Genomic DNA, 12,763 nt, shown 5'->3' with positions numbered 1-12,763 from the left:
TCACTGACAATTCTTTTTTTTATTAACACCAACTGTATCTTAAAACAAAAAGCACAACGAGTATTTCAGGGAAGCAGTTTGACAATTAGTTCGATGACCTTCTCCAAATGAACTGAAGCCACACTAAATATTGGATTTATGTTAAAATGAGGTACAGCCCATTCCTCTGAATGCTTTATTTTGCAGGGTTAGTACATCTTGGCTCTCCCACTCTCAGGTTAAGTCTACCATTTACATCTTTTTTTCCCACTCTCAACCCCCAACACCATCCCCCCTCCCCCCAGTTACATGCCAGTTTGAATCAGTTTTAAGGCTTTCACAAAAGGATATACGTAGCACAGGAATCAGGACTGACTTTTGTTGCTATTCTCTAATGGTGTTCCCAGGTAAGGGGGCTTTAACTCTTGTTTTCAAGTATTAAAGTTATATCTTTTCTTTAAAACAATTTATGTGCTAAATTGCAAATTAACAGTGAAAATGGCCCCGGGTATACACACCAAAAAAAAAATCATGCATCCTATTCTCATAAAGGTCCCTAACCCATTTTCTTTAAAAATGAAAGCTCTAATACTTTTTCTTATTTATATCTCCTATTTTTATTCAATGTGGCTGTTACTGAGATGTTTCTTCCTCTTTATGAAGGACATCAACGGTTAAACTGAGGCCTAGAAATAATTAAATAAGAATTAACTCGCCTTGGCCAGAGAGGAGGGAAGGAATGACATTACCACAATATAACCAGCAGGCTTGCTTCAGTGTTCTAAGTTGTCACCAATCCAATGTCATATTAAGACTGCATCTTGCCATGTCACTGTCTGTACACACGTCACTCCAAACAACACATTTCATATCAGCTGACAGTAGCTTTCTGTTCTCTTTTTAAAATGAGGTATTAACTACATTCATTTTCAACCAAAGTTAATAGGTGACAGGCTCTGGCTGTGAAATATACTTTCAAACTCCCCTCCCCATGGCAAGGCAGTGGGGTGATGGTGGCTCAGGGGGTATTTTGATCACACTGTGGGGTGTGCCCCTCTACGTTGCATCAAAAATTGCTGGATGGCTTCTGCATCACGCTTTAGCCAGGCTCCGTTCAGCAGGACATTCTCACATGACTGTTGGATGGTCCGCTCTGCGGCAGGGGCAGGATGAGTCTCAAAAAAGCTCTGAAATTCAAGAGACAAGGTGATGAAAAAGATAGATCAACTTGAACAAAGACAATTTTCACTGGTGAAAAATTAAATCAGTACTGAGACCAACACTTGGTGGTTCACAAAATGGGTACAGTGGTGCTCTAAGATAAAAGCTACAATGCTCAAATTTTTGAAAGAGCTTCAAATTTACCACCAGTTTTCAATTGCATTAATTTATGTTTTGGCACTGTAATTCCCAGAGGACAGGAATAGAGAGATTCCACCTTGTAATTCTTTTTAAGAAGAAACTATATTACCTAGCTGTATAGGACACTGGTTAGGCCACTGTTGGACTACTGCATGCAATTCTGGTCTCCTTCCTATCAGAAAGATGTTGTGAAGCTTGAAAGGGTTCAGAAAAGATTTACAAAGATATTGCCAGGGTTGGAGAATTTGAGCTATAGGGAGAGGCTGAACAGGCTGGGGCTGTTTTCCCTGGAGCGTTGGAGGCTGAGGGGTGACCTTATAGAGGCTTACAAAATTATGAGGGGCATGGATAGGAATAATAGACAAAATCTTTTTCCTGGGGTCAGGGAGTCCAGAACTAGAGGGTGTAGGTTTAGGGGGAGTGGGGAAAGATAACAGACCTAAGGGGCAACTTTTTCACGCAGAGAGTGGTATGTGTATGGAATGAGCTGCCAGAGGAAGTGGTGGAGGCTAGTACAATTGCAACATTTAAGGGGTATTTGGATGGGTACATGAATTGTAAGGGTTTGGAGGGATATGGACTGGGTGCTGGCAGGTGGTCAGCATGGACGGGTCGGATTGAAGGGTGTTTCCATGCAGTACATCTCCATGACTCCAGTTTATTTGTGTAATGGACTCAGGTCGGATTTTAAAATGGCTGCTATCAAATATCGAACGAGGAAGTTGACTGCTTCCAGAAACACTTAGCATTTAACAGGACAAAAGCAAATTCATCACCTCTTAGAATGTGACGCTTCTTACATTGCATTAACATTTCAGCCAAGTAAACACAAGTGACTAGTAGACCAGACATCTAACTCAGCCAGCTCACTCAGCCAGCTCTGAACAATCAAATAGTTGATGTAATGCCAATCACTCCACAATAATCCACTGCAAAGAAAAAGCAATGGTTTTTGACAATAGGACATAAAAATCCAAACCTGTTTGCTGAAAGTCTCAACTCAATGCCCTAACTGATATTAAAGCAAAATACTTTGGATGCTGGAAATTTAGAACAAGACAAAGAAACTCAGCAGGTCTTGCAGCATGTGTGCACACATAAACAACAGTTTTAATATTAAGAGTTTGATACAACTCTGCAGTTCTGATGTACTAAGTTTTTCTAGCACTTTGTTTTTAAATGATATGATTGAAATTGGTTTCTTTCATTCACCTTCGACTTTACAGCTTTGTCTGCTGTCAGTCTGTTAGTAACATCTGAAAGGTAATCAGCTCTCCAGGCTTAGCTAAATACCTGCCTCTTCTCTCAAAAGTCTGAATCCTGAAAAGAAATCTGTGGTTTGCCTGCAAAGTAAACCAATTTCACGCTTACAACTATGACACCTTCATCAGCAAGTCCACTCCACTGAACTCCTACAAAAGGTACTGGTGTATAATCAACTGAAAGATCCTCAGCTGCAACGGCCTTACTGGCCTTTCTAATTCACATAAACTAGTTCTGATACAAGTTCACAGATGTACAGCATAGAAAGAGACCCTTCAGTCCAACTCATCCATGCCGACCAGATAGCCTAAATTAATCTATTCCCATTTGCCTGCATTTGGCCCGAATCTTCTAAACCTTCCCATTCATGCACCCATCCAGGTGACTTTTAAATCTTGTAATTGTACTAGCCTCCACTACTTCCTCTGGCAGCTCAATTCATACACGCACCACCATCTGCACGAAAGTTACCCCTCAGGTCCCTCTTAAATCTTTCCCCTCTCATCTTAAATCTATACCCTCTAGTTTTGGATTCCCCTACCCTGGGGAAAAGACCTCAGCTGTTCACCCTATCCATGCCCCTCATGATTTTATCGTCTTTGATCTTCTCTTCTTTCTTTCTTGGATGCAACAATGACAATGCAGCTTGAACCATTCCTCTGTTTTCAAAGCACTGATAAACTTTCCTTTGCTTTAAACCTGAAGAATTTTCTGTGGGCTGTTCTTAAATTAAAAAGAATCTCGGTAAACACACCACTGCTTATTTTTAGAAAGGAAAAGAAAAGTGATATGAAAATTAAAATAAACATTTTAGATATGGCTAAAACAGGAAGAATAATTTAGTTAATTCGTCTCTCTTGTCCGTGCCAGTAAATGTAGTTATGAGTTCGCTGCAAGATATCTCAGACAGCATTGTCAAGACGAGGTAATTGAAGCGATTGATATTTGGGTGGAAAATCTGGTGAGTAACAAAGTGCCTGTTCCTCCTCGATTAAACTGTCTGTAGTTGAAGCAGTCAAACAATCCAATCGCACTGGGAAAATCTATCCCATCATGGCTCAGCACCATCACACCTCAGAGTTAATTTTAGTTTAGATCAAAGTTAGTGGGTGATGTAAATGGAGAACCTACACTGTCCCAGGAGGGTGTGTCCGCAAATCTTCTCATTTCTGAATATTCTGCAGACAGTAGAAATAGCGGAGAGTATTTGCAATTGTTGAACGTGGGACAGAAACACAGTCATCAGTTTTCATTTGATTTTTCAATTTTTGTTCTTTCCTTTCTAAAATGGTGTTGAAAAAAATTGATCTGTCCTCTACTCAACTCTGCTCTCTCAGCAGAAAGACCGAGATAAGGAACTCAACATTGCCAAATCAAAACGAGGGCATTGCTTGCAGAGAGGAAAAGAAAATGAGGATTTCCAGAAAAACTGTATACTCTGGCTATTGATAGTAAATTGACCTGACTGAGGGATTCCACAACCTTAGGACATAATATATTATGTATGATTTTCAAAAATTATGTTGCAGGGATACATTTTAGTACACACTGATGATTGGTGGCAGCTCCACCAAACGTTTCCTTGCTTAAAAGAAAGCCCTAGCTTTTCACATTGCAACTTGAGAAGTATCATTTATGGTATATCCTATTCCTGCACTTCTATTCTTTGGTTTGAGAGTAGCAGTGATCAGGTGCTGTTCATTATCATTTAACACATTTACAGTGAGACTTAAAATATTTGACCCCCACGTAGCTTATTGAAACCTGCTGGATCAAGGGTATTAGTATCCAGTAAAAAAAAGTATATATTAACAACCAGAACATGAAATGGAGCATAATCAGTTTGTAAAATGGTCAGCGATAGCACAGCTTTCTGCAGTCTGGTCAGCCTCTCACACTAATTGAACTATTTGCACATTGTGCTCAGAAATTTAGACAACTCTGTTCAGCTGCTGAGTCATTTTAAAAGTAGATTTTACACGAAAAGTTTTCTCAACAGAATTTTACAGCAACAAGAGAAACATTTCATGAAAACTGCCTGTGGGAAACTCTTAAAAAAAAATCAATAAGCAATTGATGGAACCATTAATCACTTTCCAGTCTCAGTAATTCTCCTTCAGTTGAGACAATTAATTCCATTACAAGATAATGAGGTGGCTGCAATTCTGAGCACCCTTTTACAACTGGTTAGAACTCTCAGTACATGAAACTAGATAGCAAACTGCACAAGGCTGTGATGATTGAACAGTAACTGTATGTTTTAATGCCTCATAGCAGCAAATGCATTGATCAAATTATAGCAAATCTGTATACCACATCCTCTTCACCCAATTAATCCTTCACAATCAGCTGCAGTTAATGAATGGAAGTAGCAACCCCTAAACTGTGTAAGTCCTTCTCCCAAGCCATTTCTCATCCCTCTTCAGGTCAGTTTCTTTTAAATAAGAAGGTTTATAAATAGCAGATCTGCACTCTCATTGGCACACAGTCTTGGATCCCATTGAAAATATTGAAACAGTCCTGCATGTTACCTACAAACAACAATGTAGCCTTCTGGCTATTTGCTTGCTAATACAGGCATGGTCTCAGAGTTTCCCCCATTACACAACTGACGTAGTTCCAAGGACTCCCCCAACCCCACCCTGGGGATTTCAAATCCATTGCTTGGGGATCCATCCATGATTCACCAATGGATCACATTGTACATCAGGGTGATATGGGCAGACATGAGCATTCTCTAAGTTGCTAAAGTCTGGTCAGTCAGCAATGCTCTGGTTATGCCTTGGAATGAAGGGGAGACACCTAAAACGATGGCATACTGTAGTCAAACTCACAATAGGAAAACAGGTATGATGGTAACAAACTGTTACTGTAATAGTATGCAACTAACTTTTCCATTTCATTCCTCTTTGGTTTGAGAGTAGCAGTGATCAAGTGCTGTTCATAATCATTTAAACACATTTACAGTGAGACTTAAAACATTTGACCCCCACGTAGTTTAAAAAATTCTACATTTGAGAATGATGAAACTGGCACAAAGCTGGTGAACATTAATGGGATTGGAATTGTGGAATATTTACAGCTAAGCCTAAAAACTGAAAAAAAAATTACATGTAAATAACTGAGAATTTACTTTTACCTTTATGTCAGCAGCCATCTTGTCACCAGCAAAACCTTCGACTGTTAGCTAAATTTGAGAGGTAAAAGATCAGTCAGTATATAGATGACAAAATATCTTTCTATTCAAGAAAAAGGAATCAATATTTAGTAGAGATATTAATTTTGGTCTTTTATACTCTGGAGGTAACGCAAAAATCTAATCTTCATTTTATTAAAAGTGGTACAACCTTACAATTATCAGAATAACTTAATAGGGGAATTCTTCTGAGTAGTCTTCTGGAGATAGGGTAGTGTTAGCCATGGCTTAGTTAGCAGCATTCTAAACTCAAGAGGCTGTGGCTTCAATTACTATTCTAAAGACTTAAACATAACATCTAAGCTGGTGCTCTAGTACAATGCTAACACAGTACTGCACTTTCACACTGACACGCAAGATCCTGTATCACAATTTGAAGGAGAGGAGGGGAGTTTCCAAGTCAACTTCAATCTCTTGACCAACATCACTATAACAGACTATCACATCAGAGTGAAGCCTGCATCTCCTCCAATAACCCTCAACACTGGAGCCCCCCAAGGATGTGTTCTCAGCGCCCGACAGTACTCCCTATACACCCACAGCTGTATAGCCAAAATCTAAACAAATGCCAACAAGTTTGCCGATGACACCACTGTAATAGGGCACATATCAAACAATGAGTCAGAAAACGGAAAGGAGATGGAGGGCTTGGTGTCTTGGTACAAGATAACAACTTCTTTCTCACAATGTCAGCAAAACAAAAGAACTGATCACTGACTTCAGAAAGAAAGGAGAACGCACCCCCACTTAGCTTTATGTTTACTAATCCTCAATTAGAGTTACTTGCAACCATCACCAGTTTAGCTGCTGTACACGACAATCCTTTCTCAACCACTCCCTCACCTCCACCTTTGAAACTCTTGTTACTAACAAAAGATTTAACTGTCTCTTATCCAGGAAGATGGTATAGTTGCAATCTTTATTCCCTCAGGTATAGCATAATCACCACACAATTATCAGATCTAACTGCAGCATATTAAGCACCATCTCACTTTCGTGTAATGTTCATCCAAGAACACTTAGTTGCTACATCTCTTACCCTTTGCTCATGCCCCCATTTTACCTGCTCCATTAACAGCTGTGCCTTTGACTGGTCCCTAGAAATCCTTCTTTAAGCCTTTCTTCTCTATTTTCAGAATCTCCTTAAAGCCTATCACTTTGACAAAGCTTATGGTTACAACATCTAATATCGTATTTTGATTCCGTACTTTTTAAGAATTACACATCTGCGAAGTGCCTTGTGATGTTTCTCCTAGTCAAGAAATGCTGGAGATCATAGCGGGTCAGACAGCATCCATGCAGAGAGAGCGAGCTAGCTAACATTGAGTCTAGATGACTCTTCACAAAGACACTGACGAGCAGTCAGCTAGAATTGAAACATGAGCTTGCTCTGTCTCTACAGATGCTGTCTGACCCGCTGTGATCTCCAGCATTTATTGTCTTCAGTAGATTACAGCATCTGCAGTAATTTGCTCCTATTTGTTGCTCGTCAATATTGCTTTACAAATGCTCGTCGTTTAGGAGTGCTCCTAGGTTTCTTTTGATGTGTTGCCCAATTGCAGTGTATTCCCTGGAGAAAATGGAGACCCCAGTCAAATCTCTCCATCAGGGCGACATGGTAGCTCAGTGGTTAGTAGTGCTACCTCACGGTGCCAGGGACCCAGGTTTGATTCCATGCTTGGGTGACTGTGTGGAGTTTGCACATTCTCATCGTGTCTGCGTTGCTTTCCTCTGTGCGCGCCAGCTTTCTCCCACAGTTCAAAGGCATGCAGGTTGGGTGGATTAGCAATGCTAACTTGCCCATGGTGTTCAGGATTGTGCGGGCTCAGGGGGTTAGCCATGTGAAATGCAGGGTTACAGAGATAGGGTGGGTCTGGGTGGAATGCTCTTTGGAGGGTCGGTGTGGACGTGATGGGTCAATGGGGTTGTATGATTTTAAGACTCAACTCTACAGGGCAGTATAATGCTTGACTGTTCATCTAAAACCAAAATTATAAATGAAAATAAATTCTAAATGTCATCATCCACACCATATCCTATCCATCTATGTCTCTTTAAAAATATTTTTCATAAGATATGGTTTTAATAATGTTCCACCATAGGAAGATTAGAAAACTTAAAGCACACAGAATAGGAAGTAGCGTACTGGCATGTATCAATGACTGGTCAACAGACATAAAACAGAGTAGAAATAGCCAGCCAGCTGGCTGGCTGTGATGAATGGAGTAGAGTCAGAGATATACAGCATGGAAGCAGACCCTTCAGTCCAACCTGTCCATGCCGACCAGATACCTCAACCCAATCTAGTCCAACCTGCCAACACCCGGGCCCATATCCCTCCAAACCCTTCCTATTTATGTACCCATCCAAATGCCTTTTAAAATATTGTGATAGTACCAGCCTCCACCACTTCCTCTGGCAGCTCATTCCTTACACGTATCACCCTCTGTGTGAAAAAGTTGCCCCTTAGGTCTCTTTTATATCTTTCACCTCTCAAGCTAAACCTATACCGTCTAGTTCTGGACTCCCTGACCCCAGGGAAAAGACTTTGTCTATTTACCCTTCCCATGCCCCTCATAATTTTGTAAACCTCTATAAGGTCACCCACTCAGCCTCCGACACTCCAGGGAAAACAGCCCCAGCTTGTTCAGCCTCTCCCTATAGCTCAAATCCTCCAACCCTGGCAACATCCTTGAAACTCTTTTCTGAACCCTTTCAAGTTTCACAACATCTTTACCGTAAGGATCAGCATTTGGGCCCCAGCTGTTCAGTATATGAATGATTTGGAAGTGGGGACCAAAATACATTATTTCCAAATTTGGGATGATACAAAGTTAAGAGGAACTATGTTGTGAAGAACCTACAAAAAGCTTCAGGAGGATTTCTACAGGCTTGATGAATGGACAAAAATACGGCAGACGGGAAATAATGTATAAAATGTAAGATTGTGCACTTTAGTAGGAGAAACAGATGTGCAGAGTAATTCTTAAATAAGAGGTAGTCGGAAACTGTAGATGTACAAAGGGACCAAGATATCCTTGTTGAAAAATTACTGCAGGCTAACATGCAGATGCAGCAAGCTATTAGAAAGGTTAATGGAATATTAGCCTTTAACACAAGAAGATTTGAGCACAGGAGTAGTTAAGTCTTGCTTCAGCTGTATAGGAACTTGGTGAAGCTGAACCTGGAGTATTGTGTGCAATTTGGTGTCTATCTCATGAAACATATTATCGCTATCACCGGAGTGCAAATACTCACCAGACTTGTTTATGGGGTGGTGGCACTGTCGTATGGAGAGAGATTGGGCATTTTCTGTATTTTTTAGAGTTTTGAAGAATGAGAGGTAATCTTATTGAAGCTTGTAGAGTACTTGAGAGTTAGACAGGGTAGATGCAGGTAAGAAGTTTCCCCTGGTTGGGGAGTCGAAAAATAAGGGGCACAATTAAAAAATAAGGAAGATGCCACTTGGATCTGAGATGAGGAGAAACCATTTACTCAGAGTTGTGAACCTTTGGAAGTCTATTACAGTGGGCTAAGATGTTCAGTCTTTTAGTATGTTTAAGACAGAGATTGATAAATTCCTGACCACAAGTGGCATACATGGCTTATTGGATTGGATGGAATGGGTAAAAGGCATCAAAATGATTGACCTGCCATACTTGCGTTGGACTCCTACTTCTAAATTAAATTAAAAATCCTTGACTTAACCTAAAGAGTCTTCCAATTGTGCTGGCTGTTGCTATTTTTGTAACTTCCTCCATAGTCATATAGCCTGTGGGGTCTGATCTCCATTGATCCCTGCACTTTGCTCCATCAAAAGTAAGCAGTGCCTTCAGCAGTTCTGGCCCAACCCACCCAAACACCTTTTCAATGTCCATCATCCCCAGGAACTTACCCATAAGCAAACTCTGATCCATGTGCAAACAACATTCCCTTTCCTTAAACTGTATTAAGTGCCTCAGTACATTGCTTTAATTTCTGCTTCAAAAAACATTTGGAATGCTAGCTATTTGCAGGTACTACATGAATCTAGATCCATGCTCAACTCAGTGTTAACTGTGTTTCTTTGTTTTTCTACTTTTTAGTAAGAAGGACTGTAATGTTTAACTTTTTAAAACTTTGATTTATTTTGCTGCTTTGTATAAGATACCTTTGTTCCTAAGCTGGCACCGTAAGTTGGGACTTGTAAACTTTTCATTGTACTAATGTGAGTACATGTGACAATAAACCTAATTCAGTTCAATGCAACTACGGAAGCAGTGGCAGGGGCTAAGAAATGGTACAAGCTGGAGGAGGATTCCAACTGAATTCCATGAATTCTCAGACAGAAGATAATTCTCATGATTGGGGACTTGCTCCCTGAAGGTGAGCAAAATAACCCATCATGCTGCCTGTCAGATATTCCTCGAATTTTCTTTTTAATCTTGGGAGTCAGTAGGTTATTGCATTGTAACATTAAATTATTCTGATGGAGTTTTTAAAAAAAACATTCCTTGAAATCATGACCAATGAACTTGGATGGCACGGTGGCACAGTGGTTAGCACTGCTGCCTCACAGCGCCAGAGACCCGGGTTCAATTCCCGATTCAGGCGACTGACTGTGTGGAGTTTGCACATTCTCCCCGTGTCTGCGTGGGTTTCCCCCGGATGCTCCGGTTTCCTCCCACAGTCCAAAAGATGTGCAGGTCAGGTGAATTGGCCATGCTAAATTGCCCGTAGTGTTAGGTAAGGGGCAAATGTAGGGGTATGGGTGGGTTTCGCTTCGGTGGGTCGGTGTGGACTTGTTGGGCCGAAGGGCCTGTTTCCACACTGTAAGTAATCTAATCAAAAAACTTGAGAAATACTTGTAAAAGACATCTTGAATTCCCTGTTCCATCCAAGTTGATGAAATTCCAGATCTGTCTGTTCCTTTTCTGCTCAAGAAACATAAGACGATCTTCAGATAGTTCAATAATACCACAAATGGAAACACAAGTATTCCAATAATCTGCAGCAAGCTCAATTTGGGAATCTACATTTCAGCTATGTTTCACAGCTCTTATTATAGGACACTTGCAGCAGAAAAAAAAAGTAGAATAATGCTGCATATAGATTTATAATAGTTCAGGAATGGAACATGATAACTATCAAACTGCCATACTTGGATGTGGCAGGACATCATTTTAGTCATCCTTCTCTATGAGGCCAGTTCTCCAAATCAATCACATTAAGTACATGACTCATCATAGTGAAATGGTTTGAATAGCTAGATATTCCTGCTGAAGCAATATTGAGTTCTTGAATTGAAAGTAAAGGCATAATGGACTCAGGGCAGTTGAGAACATTTTCTTGATTACCTTGATTAATCGTGCTATTAAAAAGCCTCCTTGATAGCGATTGTACAGTTCTTCCCAGTTATCTTTTACAAATTTCCAGGCAGCTTTCCTACCCATTAAACTTCCACCTGATACGCCACCGAGTACAAAAACCGTGTCCTGGGGACGAACCTCTTCCTACAAGAACAACAAAAGCACTGTGGTTAACAAAAAAAATCTTTATTTTTGCAAACATTTTTCTTCCTTTGCTGTGCATCAGTTCCACGAAGGCTAAAGCACTGTATGCAGAAATGAAACCAAACAATGTATTTATACTTATAGGCTTAAACACCTCTTCATTTTTTCAATTCCTTCACTAAAGTTGATGACTTTTGCTGAGGTATGATCCTCATAACCTACAGCAGGCTGGTGTAACCTTATCCAGTGAGCCACTTGTCCCTGTCTAGACAATAATTGGTGGCGGTTCGTTCAGTTGTAGTGAGATATCATTGCTGATGATATTCGGCCGATATCTACAGACTTTGCAGCAATACACATTACAGCAGCAGCCAGTGTCACCAGAAAGGGAAAAAGTGGGTAACACAAGTGGTTTTCCCATTTCATTCGTCTTCCCTATCTTGGAGGACTCTGGTCCCTCAAAGCTGCTTTTCCTGAAAATGAGCCAATCAACATACAAAGAGGGTTCATTAACTAGATCTCCTTCACATGGTTTGACAGTGCGTTAACCATCAAGTATCAGGGTGCATTGACTTCCAATTTTACTTCATAATTTTCAGGATCAGAAATAAACATGAAACACAGGACACATGCTTAAACTTGTCCATCTGTCTGGTAGCTATAAAGAATAAAAGTTAGGACATATTGCATGAAGACGAGAATTTGTTTTCTATGTGGTCAGGGAGCTGGTGATCGAGAAAGGGGGAACAAAGAAAGAATGATAGTTGCCTTCAGGCTGATTGTCTCCCAGCTTTCCTCTCTGACTCAACCAGCACTTAGCTTAAAAGCAGAAGAACAAAGACAGAATCATTGGTTCAAGGCAAGAAATGTTGAACTTTCTTATACAATGTTCAAGACCTTTTGTAAAACCAATTCCTTGGGTTTTGAATTCTGCTAGGTTTTTAGTTTCTGTGAAGAAAGAACATAATATGCAAGATTTTGCTAATCCCCATAATCAGGACCAGTGCTTTACAATGTAAAATCAGTTCAAATTCCACTGTTATTGCTTGGAATTGTTTTCGGTATCTGAAATTCTGAATATTTCTCTGCAACAATTAAGAAAAACCAGTAGCTTTGCCCACATGCTGAATATCACCCAAGTTAAAACAAAAGATTTGAAGTGGGTTAGGTAACACTTCACTTAGTTTTCAAAATCCTGTAGATGTAAAAAGGAAAAAGACTGTGGGAAGTAGTGGAGGCGAGTAGTATAGATGCATTTAAGGGAAAACTAGACAAACATGAAGTAGAAAGAAATAGTAGGTTATATTGATAGAATTACCTAAAAAGGAGGTAGGCTTGCATGGTGCTTAAATGACAAATAGATCATTTGGGCAAAATGGCTTATTTTCCTGCAAAGTATCTGTAATTCCACCTAAGTAAGGATTTCTACAGCTTTCAATCTTATCGAAGACGTCAGGTCCATTATTACCAA

The 12,763-nt window shown here is 40.1% G+C and overlaps 1 protein-coding gene across 2 annotated transcripts in view; it reads right to left on the bottom strand.

Annotated features, from left to right (window-relative positions):
* The window catches only part of npepps (aminopeptidase puromycin sensitive), a 209,027-nt gene continuing 196,264 nt past the window's right edge, over nt 1–12,763 (bottom strand). Inside the window, exons 21-23 of one of the 2 annotated variants that reach the window (XM_060848704.1) lie at nt 11,137–11,292; nt 5,744–5,791; nt 1–1,166 (exon numbers count right to left, since the gene is read on the bottom strand). In XM_060848704.1, coding sequence (XP_060704687.1) covers nt 1,014–1,166; nt 5,744–5,791; nt 11,137–11,292 — 357 coding nt within the window. In that variant the 3' untranslated portion in view covers nt 1–1,013. Of the gene's footprint in view, nt 1,167–5,743; nt 5,792–11,136; nt 11,293–12,763 lie in introns of those variants that run through there. The other variant, XR_009646443.1, reaches the window with a different exon arrangement.

The sequence above is a fragment of the Hemiscyllium ocellatum genome, chromosome 32 (assembly GCF_020745735.1).
Source record: "Hemiscyllium ocellatum isolate sHemOce1 chromosome 32, sHemOce1.pat.X.cur, whole genome shotgun sequence".
Taxonomy (NCBI): domain Eukaryota; kingdom Metazoa; phylum Chordata; class Chondrichthyes; order Orectolobiformes; family Hemiscylliidae; genus Hemiscyllium; species Hemiscyllium ocellatum.
This window is presented reverse-complemented; position numbering and strand designations above follow the sequence as displayed.